Source organism: Triturus cristatus, chromosome 3_1 (genome assembly GCF_964204655.1).
Source record: "Triturus cristatus chromosome 3_1, aTriCri1.1, whole genome shotgun sequence".
In the NCBI taxonomy this organism is placed as follows: domain Eukaryota; kingdom Metazoa; phylum Chordata; class Amphibia; order Caudata; family Salamandridae; genus Triturus; species Triturus cristatus.
Window position 1 is genome coordinate 849,860,071 of NC_140583.1, and position 18,397 is coordinate 849,878,467.

The 18,397-nt window shown below is 47.6% G+C and overlaps 1 protein-coding gene across 2 annotated transcripts in view; it reads left to right on the forward strand.

Moving 5' to 3' along the window:
• Positions 1-18,397, forward strand: part of CIRSR (corepressor of RBPJ and splicing regulator) — a 259,288-nt gene that overhangs the window by 65,411 nt on the left and 175,480 nt on the right. For both annotated transcript variants that reach the window (XM_085645265.1, XM_085645266.1), the window contains one exon: positions 15,987-16,035. In XM_085645265.1, coding sequence (XP_085501391.1) covers positions 15,987-16,035 — 49 coding nt within the window. The remainder of the gene's footprint in view (positions 1-15,986; positions 16,036-18,397) is intronic.

The window sequence follows — 18,397 nt, forward strand, 5'->3', positions numbered from 1 at the left end:
CTTCCATACGCGCACCGCCACACCTGTGGGCCCCGTGAGGGACGATTCTAGGGACCGCGAATACAACGCCCTGTAGTAGTTGCCGCCGCGCAGCAGCCACCTATCCATGGCATACCCAGGGCTGAGGGCAGGGCCGTAAAACCCATGGTTGATCGCGCTCAGCTGCGTGGCCCAATAGTACCGTCGGATGTCTGGGAGCGCAATGCCCCCATCGTACCATGGGAGCGTCAACTTTGAAATAGCTATTCGCGGCCGCCCATCCCACAGCAACGTCTTTTGGAGGCCTTCGACCTCCCGAAAGTATTTGGCCGGTACCCAGTCCAAGGTGTTCTGGAGGGCGTAGAGGAAGCGGGGAAGAGACATCATTTTGAACAGGGCCGCACGCCCAACAAGGGAGAGCGGCAGCCTCCGCCAACCTTCAACATCTCGCCTCAAGCGTGCCAAGGGGGGGAGCAGGTTCCTCTCATAGCGCACAACAGGATCCATGGATATAAAAATCCCCAAATACACAAAACCTTGCTGGGCAACCTGTATCGAACATGTTCTAGGGATCGGTGGGACCTCGCCACTAAGAACGTACAAGTACGATTTGCCCCAATTAATCACAAGCCCCGAGTTCCTACCGAACGATGCGAGTACGTCACAGACCACTATAAGTGACTTCTTTGGTGAGGCAAGATACAACAGGATATCATCGGCATAAAGCGAAATACGGTCCTCGTGATCAGGCGACCACCGAAGGCCCCGTATATCCGTGTGCCAACGTATCCACGCAGCCAACGGTTCAAGGGCGAGGGCGAACAACAGAGGCGACAGGGGGCAGCCCTGCCGAGTACCCCTACCAAGCTGAAACGGGGTAGATGCCCGACCATTCACCACAACATTCGCTAGTGGCCCTTCGTACAGCAACCGGACCCAACTCACAAACCCGCGACCGAAACCAAACTTGGCCAGCACGGCCCATAAGTATGCCCACTCCACCGTGTCAAAGGCCATCGTGGCATCAAGAGACGCCACAACAGCCGGTTCACGCAGCGTGCCCGCCCTGGCGATGACGCCATGAAGACGCCTAAGGTTCAACGCTGTGTTTCGGTGCGGGATAAAGCCAGATTGATCCGGGTGGACCAGATCGCCAAGTACCCTAATCAGACGGGTAGCCAGGAGTTTGGCCAGAATTTTCGGCTCAGCGTTGAGGAGTGAAATGGGCCGATAGGAGGCGCATCTATCTCGGGGTTTACCCTCTTTGTGTATGACCACGATCGACGCCAGCCGCTGATCCAACGGAAGGATCCCATCTCCCCGCGCCTCCAAAAACATGGCGCGCAGGTGAGGGGCGACCCTATCCGGGAACAGTTTGTATAGATCGATCGGCAGTCCGTTCGGTCCAGAGGCCTTACCCGAATTCAACGCGCGAATCGCCCCCGCCACCTCGTCAACCGTGATGTCGCCATCCAAATCGTCCCTATCTATGTCAGAGAGGCAGGGCAACTCGATATCACGGAGGAGATCAGACGAGTCCTCGGGCGGCCTGTCCGACACAGAGGAATAAACCCTATGAAAATACTCCGCGAAACACTCCACAATCCCCTCAGGTTCCACAATCGCCTCTCCCCCCTCTCCAATCAACTCTGGCACCACTCTATTGACCCGTTCCTTCCTGTCCAGCCACGCCAGGAGTTTCCCTGCCTTATCTCCAACATCATACAGACGGCCCTGTTGTTCCCTGCTGAGGGTCTTGGCGGCGTCCGTCACCAGGTCCCTATACTCCGCCTGCTTCAAGCAAAGCTCATGCAATGAGGACTCTGTGACCTCCTCCTCCATATCCCCCTCAAGGGCCGCAATCTCCTCCTCCACTTGCCGCACTTCGCAATCCCTCCGATTCTTGGCAGTCACCACCAGGGAGAGGGCCTCCCCCCGAAGCACGGTCTTAAAAGCTTCCCACAGCGAGATCGCCGAGTCCACGGTTCCCAGATTGTCCTTAAAGTAATTATTTACCTTCTTTACCAGGGCGCTGCGCATCTTGGGGTCTCTGAAATACCATGGGTTAATGGGGGCCACCCTCCCTCCCGACCGAGATCCAGCCGGATCCACACTGGCGAGTGATCAGAGATACCACGTGCCATGTGCCTCGCCTCGGATATCAACGAGGCATGTGCGGCCAGAGTGAGCAGGTAGTCAATCCTGGAGAGGCTACCATGCGCCCCGGAGTGAAACGTGTATTGACTCTGTGTGGGGTGCCGGAGCCTCCAGCAGTCTATCAGGCCAAACGTGTCCAGGAGGTCTGGAAGCCATTTCTGAGCCCCCCCTGTGTCCCTGGGCGGGTATCTATCCAGCAGTCCGGAACCCACAGCGTTGAAATCCCCTCCCACTACCAGCATGCCCCCCGGGAGAGTCAGCAAAGCCCTGCCCAATTCAGCAAATGTGGCGGCCTGCAGGGCCGGCGGGACATAAACCGAAACCAAAACCAAAGTCCTTCCTTCCCACCGCCCCACCACCGCCACAAACCTCCCCCTATCGTCAACAATGGTGGAGTCCACCTCAAAAGGCAGCGATGCTCTAACGAGGATGCCCACACCCCTGGACCCAGAAGAGAATCCCGAGTGTGCAATGAATTTATACCCCTTCCTATTCAGGGCATAGCACGTATTGCCTATGAGATGCGTCTCCTGCAGCAGTACAACGTCTGGCATTGAGCGTTTCAGAAATTGCAAAACAATCCCCCTCTTAATGCGATCCCCCAAACCATTAACATTCCAGCTTATAACACTTAGGCCTCTACCCCCCATCCTCAAACGGAAAGAGGCCCACCCCACACCCGAGGCGCCACCATGGAACAACCCTGAGGATAATCATCATGCCTTGCAAAAATAAACCCCCCAACAACAAACTCAAACTCCCCCTAACTCCCCCCACCCTGCACCCCTGCTGCAGCTTAAAAAGCCCCCCCAACTTGCAGTGTGCCTGTCGCCCTACAAAAACAAAAATCTACAAAAAGTACCCCAAGGGAGGAAAAGAGCACCCCTCGTCCTCCCGCAACCCTCCACAGTTACTGCACTCTGTTCAAATCTTCAAATATGGTCAAATCAAGTCAGGCCGGCTTTGAGATATCAGCCCTGTCCATCTCGGCCACTGTCTCCATGCTCAGCTGTGTCGTCCCCGGTCCGTCGCCGGGGCAAAGCGTCCAGCCATTCGTCGGCCATAACAGGAGAGTCAAAAAAGAATGTCCGATCTTCATGCACCACCCGTAGTCTGGCGGGGAAAAGCATGGCATATTTTAGGTCCCGTTCCCGAAGTCTTCGCTTCACCCCCAGAAAGCTCTGTCTCTGTCTCTGCACCTGCTGGGTGAAGTCCGGATAAAAATTCACCGACGCATTCTGGAAGGGGACTGGGCCCGTCACCCTCGAAGCTTGCAGGATAGCGTCCCGATCTCGAAAATGAAAGAGCCGGGCGACAATCGGCCGCGGCGGGGCACCCGCCTTGGGCCGTCCGCCCGGCACCCTATGGGCCCTTTCCACCGCAAAAAACTTTCCAAGGCCCTTAGGCTTCAGATGATTGAGGACCAAATCTTCCACAAGCAGGTCCGCCGAAGCCTCATCCGAGGACTCCGGGACCCCGATGACGCGCACGTTGTTGCGCCTGGACCGGCTCTCGAAGTCCTCCAGCCGGCGGGCGGCGAGGTCACTCTCGGCCCTCAGCTTCCGGACCTCGTTCTGCAGATCCGCAACCTCATCAGTGAGGCCCGTGGTCTTGTGGTCCAGGTCCTTAACGCGTTCGTTTGTCTTGCCCAGGTCCGAGCGGATCAAATTGACACCCACCAGGATGGCATCCACCTTATGCGCCAGGGCCTCGAATTGCCTCCCCATCGAGGTCTGCATCCCATCAAGCGCGCCCATGACAACCTGCAGGGAGAGCTCCGGTGTCCCAGGCGAGTCCTCCTTCTGGGCATCCGGCGCCTGGCTCGATCCACTCGGCGATGTCTTCAGGAGGGCGTAGCGGTCCATACTGTTGACTTGGGAATACGTTCCCCGCCTGGTGGACTTAGTCTTCGGCCGATCTCCTTCTGCCTTGCCCGACATAATGGACTCCAGGCAGTCCAATGCAGTGAAGACCGTCCCCTCCCAGAGAGAGGTATAAAGAGTGAGCAGGTCCGCCTTGTTCTGCCAAAGTAGCCCACCGAGCGGACTTTTCATGTTCTTGAAGTTTGCACGACTTGACCCTTTCTATACGGAAAAATATATATCACATTTTTCAAAGTGTACGTTATATACTCTCTTAAATTAAATCCCTCCCCTGTTTTGGGTGTTGAACACTAGTACTTTTGGAGCAAAGAGGGCATGGGCATGCACCTTTCTTTTAGTGTAAATTGTGTTGTTTTCTTAAGACTGCTTTCATCAAACTTTTCCACCATTTGTTTTTATCAACTACACCATTCTAGGTTTCTCATCACATATTGTACCAACTGTGTAGTCTTTGGTAATTATGTTTCAATTTTTCTAATCAATCCTTAAATTATTACCAATTCAGTTACAGAGCTAGACTGTCCATTGCGGGCATCAGGCAATCCCCTGAGGTACTGTAGGAATGGAGGTTGGTTTTATTGGCCCAATGGCCATTACACTGACCAGTGACCCAACCGTCACATTAGCCTTCCCTTGGGGGGTAGTTGCAGCAGTAAGCAGATTTACTGGTCTGCACTGCAGTCCTTTTGCTAACTGCCAAATCCACCCTAACCTCCTATCTTCTTTTACTCTACCTTCCACCCTTCCTCCCTATATGCTTCCTTCAAACCCCCCCCTTCCTTCATTACAAGTTGATGTTTACTGTAACACACAATACCACACCACACAATTCGCGGGCACACAATTCGAAACCACCCAGCATAATTAAACTACACAGACTTAATACCTCTCAGCACAACTTAATTCAACTCTGCATAATAACACTCTACTTACTGCCACATAAATACACCCCACATAAAACCAATCAATACCACATAGCAACAATCCACATAAATACACTCCATACAATGCCACATAATTCTAATCAGCTTAATTTCATTCAACGCCACACAGTTCCACGCCACACAAATCAACTCAACACTTTTCCATTCCACATCACATAATTCTACAAGAAACTACATAATACAATTGCATCACACCACACACATGCAATCCACACCACTTAATTCCACATCACACCACAAAATTCAACAGCACACCATATAATTAAACTCCACTACATAACACTCCACAACACAAAATGCCATACAACATAGTTACTCTTCATAACACACAATCCCACTCCTCATAATTCCAATATACTAAATACCACATAATTACTATTCACATAATTCCACTGCGCACCATACCATATAATCCCACTACATACCACATATATCCACTCCACTCAAAAAACACATAAGTAAAACACATTTACATATACAACGCCAATAGCTCTAACTTTCGCAAATGTGAGACCTATTTCATTGCCATTGCTTATTTAAACCTGATAACACCACTGTGAAGAAAGGTACTGTTCTCCAAAAGACCCCTGCTCCCATTAGGTAGTACAGTCACTCACAAGATTTATGCTACTGCTGCAGAGATCTGTAAGTAACCACAGGGGCAAAGGTTCAAATGCCAGCAATGTCGACTCAGTTTTAGATTATTGACAATACAGACATAATTTCCTATCTGATAGACTTCTAGCTGCAGATTCCTTACTTCTGAATATCCCCAGGCGTCAGACTGGACCTGGAAGAGTTTCGAGCAGTACTCTTGTGCGCTGGTAGGTGGTGACAGTCGGCTCCGTATCGGCCATGTCAGAAATGACGTGTGCGGTATCCATATATGTACCACCTCGGCACGCTGATGTCAGTTCTTTCCGCGCCAGATAGTGCTGATCTGGATTGAGCTACTCCTCAGTTGCTTTTTGACTGGTCTTTTTCGAATCCTTTGAGATTTTTTTTTATCTCCTGGTGTGAGAATGTCACCGAAGAACCCTGCTGCTTCCATGTGGAGCCTGTTATAGGCATATGTTGGCGAGAGACCCTCACTTGGTTTGTTTGTCGTGCCTGGAGCTGGGACATGGCTCCAGGTCATGTGAGGACTGCCACGCCTTGCACCTCAAGGTGCTGAGGAAGCGACCCCACAAGTTCATCCCTGCCCGACATCTGTCGACTCCGCGATGCTCAGTACCGTTCGTGTGGGCAGTCCCAGGACCGTTTGGGCAGCCCCTCCAGACGTTCATGATTTGCAATCAAAGTCATCGGGAAAGCCTTGTTAGTCACACAAGCAGTCAAATAAGTTAAAACACTCTTCGCCTTCCCCCTGAAGTTGTCAGATGGGATGAGGCAGCGTCTGCACTCCAGGCCTCGCGAGTCAGTGGACCTGATGCTGGGCCTGCTCCAGGCTTCCCCCATTTTCCCAGAGCTGGAGCAACCTCGCACAGCTAAAATAATTTTATGAGGCCATGCTCCTCATCTTTGGTTGGCCTGGACCCTCTGGAACAACTTCGGGCCCCAGGGGTGCAGTAGGGGGGACCCTACTGGGACCACATCGCTAAGTTTGCCCTCATCGCCAGTAGGGCCCCCAGCATCCCTTACTGGACCCAGAGCAGAGCTGACAATGAGGCCGAGACCCTCCTCGGTGCCCACTCCAGTGTCAACACCCCTACACCTTTAAGCTGTACGATCATAATCATTACTGACTTTGACACAGAGTTGGATGGGCATTGTCCAATGCAGCATCCGGCGCCAACCAAGGAAATTGTTCCCGGAGTCAGCTAGTACCTTATTTGATGGATAGGCTTGGTGAGGCAGATGTTTGGCAGGGGTCTGTGGATGCTTATGAAGATGACACAGTTGAGGAGGACAACTGGTATGAGAAACTGGGTGAGGCCAGTGGGATGGACACCTCACCTAACACTGGTCTGGTTCCCCGGCTACTGTGGCTAGGAGGAGGGAGCCTAGTTTGCAATGGAAGTGCCCAGCACCCCACCCTAGACAGCTTGGTGGTCCAAGCCTCCTCATCCCGCATCCTCCATCCATCCTACTACTCCATCTGATAGGTAACTCAAGTGACTGGACACCTTCTGTAAGAGAATGTTCTCTTCCACTAGCCTGGCACTGTGGTAGGAGAACACTGCATGCCTGTTGGATCGTTCTTCCCATACACCATGGAATTTATTTGCGCAAGTGCTGCCTATGGTCCCGGAGGAGGCCTGGGCCATACTCTATCAGGCTGTTGCTGATTCGGCTAAATTCACTAGCAGATTTAGACTTGACACGGCTGACTCACTGGGCAGAGTGATTTCATCATTGGTGGCCTCGCAGCGCCATGCCAGCCTGAGAACATCTGTTTTTTCAGGGGATGTCTAGGCATCCCTCATGCACATGCCCTTTAATGGCTGTTGTCTTTTTGGAGCGATTTTGATTCAGCGCTTCAGCGCTTCAAGGACAGCAGGGCTACAGCTAGGTCCTCGGGCTTGTCTATGGCCCCTCGTCAACCCCAACAGCCTTTCACCTGTTTTGTGGCCACGGAAGGGGTCTCCAACTGCTCCAAGACCCTCCCAGCCACCATGGCAGCTGGCTTCCCAGTTTTTTTACGCTGAGGACACGGGTCCCATAGACCACGTAAGACAGGGGGCCAGCAATCAGGTCAGTCCACCACCCCTGCAGCAGCCGCTGCCTCCAAGCCTCTTTAGTCTGCCCTCACACCATCATGAGCATGCAGTGGGAGGCAGGATATGCCATCACCTTCCCCACTGACTGTCAGTCTTTCAGACAGTTGGGTACTCCAGATAGTCCAAAGGGGCTAATCCCTTCCCCTTGTGATTTCCCCCCAACATCCATGCCACCCACATATGATCGAAGGATGGAGGACCATCTCTCCTTGCTCCATCAAGAAGTGCAGGCTCTCTTGGCAAAGAGAGCCATAGAGAGGATGCCTGCATCGGAAGTAGGTTGTGATTGTTATTCTTGAATGGTTGATGTTGGACGAGAGAGCCACATTGCCTGCGGAGTCACTGCCCCATACAGGAAGGTATTGTCAAAGGAGATTCACTCAGCACACAGTAACAGACCCGATGGCCTGCCGTGTGTGGTGTCTATGGAGTCAAGGAGGTGCTGCAGCAGTACAGGCCTGAGGAGACACAAAGGTGATAGTAGGCGTCTAGGGCGGTCCACTGCCCACAGCAGGAGCATTGAGATCCCAGCAGTTGACATCTAAATAGGAGATGAGCAACCCAAGCTGTCGGGACATAGCATGAACAGGCATGAGACCTGGTGTAGTGGCCAGGGCCTGCTGTAAGATAGGGATAAAGGAGAAAGGAGGGGAACTGACCCACCAAGATATGGCCTACATAGAAAAGAAACCAAGTGAACTAGCCAAGGACTCGCTGAAAAGCTGCAAAGAAGTAGAAGTGTTCTTAATCGAATAACTGCACTGTGTCCTATACTGTAATGGGTGGGCCTTGCAGGGAATCCCTCTCCCCTCTATCATTGGGAAATCTATTTAAAGACATCATAGCAGGATAAACAGATGTGAAGGTGCCAAAACATAGTAATTGAGCTGGAAGGTGCACCTGCCCAAGAGAGAGCTGTTTTTGTTGGACCAGAGAATGTGCGCAAACAAGATGTAAAGTAAACCTTTCAAGGATCTCAAATAGCTGGATTACATCAGACAATATATACCTAGCAAGAAGAAGACGTGCAGCAATCTGGGTGGAATTGCGCCTCAGTGCAATGAGATCGACATTTCCTCTGCTAGCTGGAAGATGATGGAAAAGCCCAAGCAGCTCAAAGGTGGACCCACCGGACCTTTCATGGGAAACTCTCTGAGGTAGTGATGCCCTGCTCACAAGTGCCGAGTGATATCAACCATCTAGTAGAGATGTAGACACAACCTGATAAACTGTACTCCACATTGAGGACCACAATAGACACAAACACCAAACTCAACAAGCAGATTAACCTGGGCCTACTCCATGCTGATAAAATGAAGATGGCTAAAAGACTTGAGCAGAATGAAGCCAGTCACACACAGCTCACCCTAGAGATGACTGAAATGAAGATGCAGATGGGTAATACAGCGTTTCCCAAACTATGGGTTGCGATCAGTGCTTAATTTGAGCCAGTGGCTTCTGTTGCTCCACACTGGCCCTTAATTGTCAGCACTTGCACTTATGACAGTTCTGCCATATGGTGGCGCGGTTTGTCTAATTTGGGCATAGACACAACAGCTGTTTGTTAATTCAATATATATTAAAAATGACTAATACCTACTGCTAAAGCCATTCGTAAGCTTTGGGGGCCTGGAATAGTCAGAATTGTTACACTTGTGTGATGGGTAGTAGTTGTGTTGTTACTGTAATTGGCAGCACTGATAACAGCAGTGGGCAGTGCAAGCAGAAGTGGCGTCATGACGAGGGCCCGACACTTGTTTAATTCATAAATTGAGCACGATTTTTGGTAGGTTACGAAAGTCCAATAAAAAATAAACATGCCTTTAAATTCTGTATTTGTCAGATTCGCTGTGATTCAAAGGCAGAGATCAAATATTCGGCTATGTTTTCTGACAAATTACTGCTTCTATTTTTAACACAAGGATTTGTGTTGACAAATGACTTTCACTTTTCAGTCAGAGAAAGGAAAGTAAGGTGAATTGTGTGACATCTTCCTGGCTTACAGGGAGTGTGATAGGAAAGGCAGAAGGATGTCATTTTTTTTGTAACACAACAAAATGTAAATACCTGTAAAATAACTACTAGTACGCATTCAGCAGTTAGGAAAGCAACAATGAAGCACATTTTTTGTAATTTTGAAGTGTGATGGAAATAAAGATTTTAATAGGATCAACACAAATAAAGACACTTTTACTTGGTGATGTACAAATAATAAGTATTTACTGAAACCCGATCTCTACACATTATCATTTGTGCTAAATATACTTTTATCAGGAAATCTGTACGTCTGCTCAACTTAAGTGGCCATTTCGATTGAAAAGATGCTGTCTGTAAATGAAAGTGCGCTAAAACAGGATGCTGACCTTGTTCCCCTCTGCGGACCACTGTGGGAATGAGTCTCGACCCTCCTTGTGCTGTCCTCCAGGCCCTGACCGTTGGGTGGAGTTTACTTCCTTCTATTTAACTGAAAGTTCCATCAGATCCGAGGCAAAGTGAAGCAGGGCCCTGCAAAGCTGGGGAACTCCAAATTTAAAGCTTCACCGGATCAGACCCTGAGCGACGCAAAGCCCAGCAGAGCCTCACGTGCAGCTGAAATCTTTTCCTGATCTGAAGCAGAGCTTTACAGAGCAGATCCCAGTCAAATGCCTCTCTGGATCTGCTGCAGAGCATCGCCTCATAGCTGAACGCATCACCGGATCAATGCCGAGCACTGCAAAGCCCTGCAAAGTATGGCCACGCAGCTGAGCGTTTCACGGGATCCGAAGCAGATTGACCCAGAGCCTCACAAAGCAATTCCAGGCAGACCCAGTGTCAAGGAAGCAAGGTTCCACTCTCAGTAGGCCAAACTTAGTCTTGTACCTTACCCATGCTCCATCGTGGGCAGCGTGAACTTGTGACTTTGTCCCGGTCCAGAAGGACCAGATACCTGCAGTTTGCAGTTTGTCCTCTTGGCGATATTTTTACGTAAAACTTAAAAAACTAATACCTCTGGTTCCACTGGTTGGATTTTTGTCATCTTGGTGTATTTTTTATTTATTACATTTTAATCAATGTTTCTAAATTACTTTGTGATTTTTCTTATTTTGTGTTTTCACCTTATCACTCTTTGAGTACTGCATAAATACTTTCCCATATCCTCTAAGTTAAGCCTGACTGATTGTGTTCTAAGCTACCAGGGGGTTAAACACAGATTTATTTAGTGAATTTTCTGGTTCACCCTCACAAGGATTGTGTTTTATTATGTGAGTGGGCCTTCCACCCATCTCGGCTAATAACCCGGGACGTAACAAAAGCCCCCGCAATGCAGTGGGGCCCCCAACCCTTCAGAGGGTCCCTATTGAGCCCAAGAACACTGAATATCGGTGAACTATAGGAGATCCAAGGGCCCCTCATCGCATTCTGCTGGAGGGCCTGGTAATTTTACTTACAATAATATTTTAGTAGTTCTTTAGGCTGGTTTAAAAACCACATAGCAATCCAGCAATAAAATGTAGCAGTGCTTGTTAAGGTACACATTGGCATTTTAATTTTCGTAATACACATATATTTAATAGGGCACAGATATAGGTACATTTCCGAAGAAAGCCAGCAAAGTGCAGGACCTGTGCACAGCCAGAAAGGTTGTGGATACATCCAAGTGTGGCTGGAAGGTATTTCTTCTAGGACGTAGGTAGCGAAGGGAGTCGATGGCAAGGGCGGCGATGAGGTTGAAGATTGCGTCGCAGAAAGTCGGTCTGGGTCCCAGGGGTCTGTAAGCTTGTGGTGAGCCTATACTTTCAGGGGCTGTTAAATAGTGGTAAATGGTATGGTATAGAGCAGTGGTAATCAAAGTATGGCCCCTGGAATGCTAGCGTCCTTGCAGACCTTTTCTTGCGGCATACAGATCTCCCTGTGGAATCCCTGGTTGCAGCAGAGAAAGCTGCTTGAGGTCCGTTATTTGGTAAATTCTGCAAGCCAAGCAGTTTCATTTTGTAATTTTGGGCTTTGTTTCTAAAGCTAGTGTAACTTGTTTTATGAAAAAGGCTGCGAAGCTCATAGAACAAGCTGAAATGACTCTAGAAATAAAGCCCAGAATCGGAAAAGCTACGAAAATGATGTTGGAGAAAGCCTGTTAATAATGCTTTTCTGGTTATTAGCTTTGTTTCTACAGCCAGTTCAGCTTGTACTTTCAGCAAGGGGTCTCTGGTCATAGATAAGTTTCACCTATGACCAGGGATGCCTGAGAGGACGGTGGAGGTAAGAAAACTGTGGTCATGAGTACAGTGGGGCAGGGGCAGTGACTGTTGGTAGAGGGGTCAGGCAGCAGTTAAAATGAACAATATATTCTGTATCTATTTTTGGTGTTATAACCAACCTACAGGTAACAGAATGTAAAATGTGCAAAACATATTTGAAATAAATAATTTTTTAGAAATCTTGGAAGATGTGTTTTTCTTTCTTCCCTGTAATCCCCCACCCTACTCTGTCTCATTGTAAATGCTACAGCATCGATACTGCCTTCAGGCACATACCAGAGACTGTACGTTTTGGCCCCCAAGAAAATGTTTGTGAATACCCATGGTATAAAGATTGTTTCCAGGAGAGATGAAGCAAGCGAACATGGCAACAACCTGTACTTGTAGATTGATCTTGAACTGCTTTTCTCTGATTTGTAATGAGATTAGGATGGCTTTGTGATGCTTTTGATCAGTGTTTTTAGCCTCCCTGCTAGCTTGTTTGGGAGCCTCTGTGCAGTTAAAGCCGGCAGCACCGACAAGGCATCATGCTTATTCCTAGACGTTTGGAAATGAGCAGCACTCTGTTTCAGAGTGAGTCCGGCATCAGGGTAGAGGCTATGTAGATGTAGCAACACAAAAAGACGATGGACATAATGCTGAAAATTGCCAAACATTCACCCCGTCTCAGATCTGGGTTAAATCGGTAGCCTCATCAATGACTTCATCACCTCCCTTCACCATCAACTCCAAAGACTTCCTACTTCTCTGTGATTTCAATTTTTACCTGGAAGACCCCTCAGACCACTGCTCCACCGATCTCCTCGAGAGCCTGCACAACATAGGACTTTCCCAGCTCATCACAAACCCCGTACAGAGGCCAGGACACACGCTAGACACAATCTTCGCCTCTAGCAACTGCATCAACTACCACTCTACCTCACCACTCACATCGACGACGTCTCCATCCTCCACTACAAAATCTCCACTCCGCTTGTCGTGTAGTTCCTATATTACCTATACAGGATCTGCGCATTCGGATAACATAAACTGTTGGATTGGTGACAGACTGATTCCCTGCACCCACACCGCATATGTTAGCCTGTCTGTATCAGCTAGCTCACAGTGCCACTAGAATCTCCTCTTATTGGGGAGAGAATGGTTCTTGGCAACCTCAGAACATGACAATCCTGATCCCTCAAAATCGAGGAAACAATATTCTACCTTTTGCTCAGTCACTCGTGCTCACTTAGTTCGTCTCAGATATACACAGAATAAACATACTGGGTGTTTTGTTACTAAGAATTTATTGAACAGTTGTTATTCTAGTGTAGAATAGATGAGCTGTAACAACCATTAGACAGTAGCAGAGATATTTGATTAGCAGTACCACGAAAGTAAAGGGATGGTACAGTTCTACCATTTTGTAATAATATTGAATACATGCGAGTATATAAAACACATGATAAGAAGTGCGTACTCCTACGATGCCTCCCTAACTAGATGTACCTAAATGTACCTCGCATCTATGCCAAGAATACCTCTAGGATCTAGTCAACCCCATTACATGAGAATGAGAGAATATGGGACTCCGTCCTGGTCTTGAGTTGAATACCCCACGAGGGATGTTAGACCACTGCGAGCTGGAGTGTCTGCATGCAGGAACCTCAGCGTCTCTGGCCAGTGTGTCAGCTGGGAAGTCTCAGTCTCCTCTGTCTTTATAAGCAAGATGTGATGTATATATACCCATAGGTCTCCCCAGGGGTCCTACCTTGCTGTGTTACTTTGTCGGCCTAAAGGATGATGTTGGGCCTGAACTTTATGCAGAGATATTATACAGGAGATGGCAGTCCTGCTGTGTTTCCAAGAAACCTCATGCATAATGTATGAGATTCGAACTAGGAAAAAACCCTGCGTTCTGAATGCAGTGTCGTATCTAGGTAAAAGGTCAGTCCCTAAGAACCGTTCTGTATGTAATGTAGGGAAGAATATAGGTGAAAGGTAGCAATGTTACCTCCGCCTATATAAGGTACCTATAAGGAATATAACAACTAGATAATACTTCTATCAGCACCAACCTACCTAGCCAGAACTGGAACAGAATAATGGAAACTGACTTGCGCAGCGCTCTTGAAGCAGACCAACCCAACACCACCGACAACCTACTCAAGGACATCACCAACTTAAACCAGTAGATTTCCAACTTTGCAGACACTTTTGCACCCAACAAAACACCGCAGAACCAACTAATAGCCTTTCTGATAAACAGAAGAACTCCAGGACTCCAAAAGGTTCTGCAGACAGCTGGAAAGGAAATGAACAGCCAACCACGAGGCCAAAGCCAGATCAACCTACAAAGCCACTCTGAGGTACTGCCACGTCTTTCCGAGAAACCGCAAGAGAAGATCCCTCACCGGCCGGATCGAAGTCGGCTCCAACAACAGCATAGAGATCTTTGTTGTCATCATGGAATTCTCCACCCCAGAAGCCTCAGCCAACTCCATCCGCACCTCACAAGAATTCTTTAACAACCTCTTGCACCTTTTCCATAGCAAAATCAAAAAGATACTTAATAACTTTGACAAAAAAACTGAACCAAAAGGATATCATCAGCAATCTTCCCACCTTCAATGCGGATACACACCTAACCAACTGGAGAGCATGCACAGAGAAAGATACTGCTTCAATCATGAAAACTCTCTACTCAAGGGCCCCCACAGACCACTGTCTACATTATATCTACAATCGAGGAGGGCCTCTGACCAGCAAATTACTGATGCACATCAACTCCTCCCTAGCTTCTGCAACCTTCCCCAAGGTCTAGAAACATGATGCAGCCTCAGCCTTCCTCAAGAAGCCATCAGCAGACCCCCAAAGAGATGAGCAACTTCCACCCCATCTACCTACTACTGAACATAGCCAAAGTTATAGAGAAGGCAATCAACCATCAACTCACTAGCCACCTGGAACTCCACAATCTTCTTGACTAAACCCAATCTGGCTTCTGAAGCAGCCATAGCAAGAAGACCACAATCATCAACGTCACAGACGAGATCCGCACCTTATTGGGCAGAGGAGAAACAGCCGCACTGCTGGACCTCTGCTACTTTTGACTCTAGCCTCATCAAAAAACTTCACGCAACAGGCAATCCAAGGTCTAGCCCTTTAATGGATATGCGCCTTCCTCACAGGAAGAACACAGAGTCAGACTCCCATCCTACACATCAAAGCTGAAGGACGTGATCTGTAGAGTCCCTCAAGGATCTTCTCTCAATGTCCACAAGTACGCCACAACAAGATCCATCTTCACCAAATGTATGATCTGCGTAGAGGAATGGATGAAAAACAACTGCCTGAAAATCAACTCGGACAAGACGGAAGTGCTGATCTACGGGAACAAGAACGGCCCCTGGGACTCCACCTGGTGACCATCGGAGCTTGGTCCAAACATCTATACCCTCCAACCATGCAAGAAACCTGGAAGTCATCCTAGACAACAAACGCAACATGGCCTCACAGGTGAACGCAGTAAGCTCCTCCTGCTTTCACATACTATGCATGCTTAGGAAAATCTTCAAAAGGATCCTCTTGAATACCAGGTGTACTGTCACTAAAGCCCTAGTCATTATCGGACTGGACTATGGCAACACTGTCTGTTACGGAATCTCCAGCCACCTCCACCACCGACTTCAGACCATCCAGAACGCCTCAGCCATACTCATCCTAGGGCTCCACTGTTGCACACACATCACACCACTCCTGCGAGAACTCCACTGGCTGCTGATATACAGATGCTTCCAATTCCTCATGCACGCATGCAAGGCGCTGCACAACATGGGACCAGCATACCTTAACTGCTCCTTTCTCACAAACCTTAATGGCCATCGACATGCTAGCAAATTAAAGTCTTCATAAAAATTAGGATCTCTGCATTCTTACTAGAGCAGCAAAGCATTATACAACAGCAAATTTAGTATCATTAATCTTTCTCTTGACTATTTGGCAAACCTTCATGTATTCATTCTGTGTGTCGCTCTTGGGAATGAAGGTGCTCATTATGTTGTGTTTTCTTTTTCTTGTGTTTCACAGATATGCCAAAGATGATATGAATATTAGAGATCAACCATTTGGAATTCAGGCAAGTTCCAGCATTTTTTTATGTGTTGCCATCAAGCATCAGTTCATGTACATGTTTACTAACAACACTAAACTCCTTTTCAAGCTCTTTATGGTTGGGAGAGAGGGCATGGGGACGAAATATAGGAGACACTTGACAGCTCCACCAAACCAATCTCTTATCCCTTTCTTTCATTCTTAAAGATTATATTAGAGACAGAGGATAAGATATGGGATGTAAGAGACTGGTTCTTTCTCTCTACTTTGCAACGCTCTGCATAACCCTCCACACACTGGGAAAGGTGGGAGGAAAGAGGATGGATAGGGAATGTTCAAGGAAACATGGAAAGGGGAAATCAAATTTAAAGGCAGACATGGTGCATGTGTGTTTTCGTACAAGGGAGAGGCACAGCGATAAAAGGATGAAGAGAGAACTCAAAAGGACAAATACTGAGGGGGGGGGGCTTTACCTCCATGCACAATGTTAAAGGAGCACCTGTGCCGCGGTGGTGGCAGAGGCTCCGGGAGCATGAGATGAAGAGACCACAGATACACAGAGGCGAACAGGGTAAAAACAGAAATTAGTGAATTTATTGTGGAGAGAGAAAAACTCCTGCATACATACACAAGTAAAAGCACGTTCCACAGTTGGGCATAGTCACATATGCACACACAAGCTACATAACAAAATTATAATCCCCTCAAAAACACAGAATTTAATAACAGTGTGGGTGATCTGTATTTGGGTTTGTTAATTAGCACCTTTGTAGCTCAAGTCTGTCGTTTATATGCTTGAGTTGAACACACCCTCTACACACCTCTCATACAGATTCTCATTCTATAAAACATTTTGTGTGGCACGGAGTGTGTGATCTCTGTAGTTTATGTTAGATGTGCACACTGATGAATCCCTTTTATCCATAGATCATTAGAATAAAAGAAAATTAGTTCAGTAAACAATAAGGCAGAAATAGGGGCTGTGCTGTGGTAACTGAATCGGGTCCCTGTTGTGATTGTCCATTATTTGCTCTGGTCTCTGCCCACCTTCCTGATGTAGCCTGGAGGTGTAACTCACTCTGGACTTTGGATTTTCTCTCTCCTCTTTCACACATTTTTTTTCCTTACTGTCTCTTGCTACTCTTTTCTGCCTCTCCCAGCTTTTACAACCTGCTCCACCTCTTTTCGGCCGTACTCTGCTCATTTCCACCGCTCTCTGCTCATTTCTGCCTTTTACCACATGCGGTTTCTCACGTCTCCCTGCATGTTGCTTTCTCTTCCCTGCTCTCAGTTCTTCGTTTGCTACTCTTTTTCCCTCTCTCTCTGTGATCTGTACTCTCGCAACATTATTCTCTCTGCCTTTTTGTCAATGTTGTTGCCCTTCAGTGCCTCCTTGTTTTACTCTTCCTCCTGTAATCATCTCCAATTTATATCTCCAAACTCTTCCTACCCTATCAGCACTCTGCATCACAATTTCTCTGTCTTTTTGTGAATTTATGTTTCTCCCAACCATAGCTGGCAAGTTCTCAGATTGGTTATGTGTGACATTTCCATGGTTTTGGTGCACTTATGAGTGGCAATTAACAGCCAAATGTGTAACAGAGTGACACTTTCTCACGAATAAAACCAAGCATTAAAGTGCATGGAAAGAGATAAATATAAGAAATGACATCCTTAGGAGCAATGAGAAGCTCTGAAAAAAACTTGAAACTACTGCAAACCCATTGAAATGGAAGGTTAACACTAGGCTTATAATGGACACTAAATCTCTGCACATTTTGCGCCAGCCTATCTTATACTCTGGCACATGCATCAACAAAGACTTTTGCGATTCCTTAATTGAGATTTTTAAGGAATCGCAATTAAGGAATTGCAAAAGCCTATGCATGTAGAAATCGCTATAAAAATAGCGATTCCTACAAATTCCTTAATTGCGACTCGCAAATTGCGAGTTGCAATTACGGAATGCCGTCTGCCCATAGGAATGAATTGGAGATTGCATGAGCAAATTGCGAGTACCGGTAGGTACTCGCAAATTGCTCATGCAATTTCAAGGGTGCAAGGGTCAAAATGACAACCTATTGCACCCCTGAAATTGATCTGTGCACATATGTTGCACACACACATGCTCTAAGGGCATGTGTGTGCGCAACATGAAACTTTGAAAAATGCACAAAAGTGCATTTTACAAAGTTTTTGCAAATTACCATGAAGTTCAACTTCATGGTAATTTGCTCCCCCTATTAGCGAAATCACTAATTTTTTAACTGTAATGCATTGCATTTAAGGAATCCCAATTTGGGATTCCTTAAATGCAATCGCAATTTAAGGAATCGCAATTTAGAGATTCCTTAAATTGCGATTTTTGCATTTGGGATGATGCATCA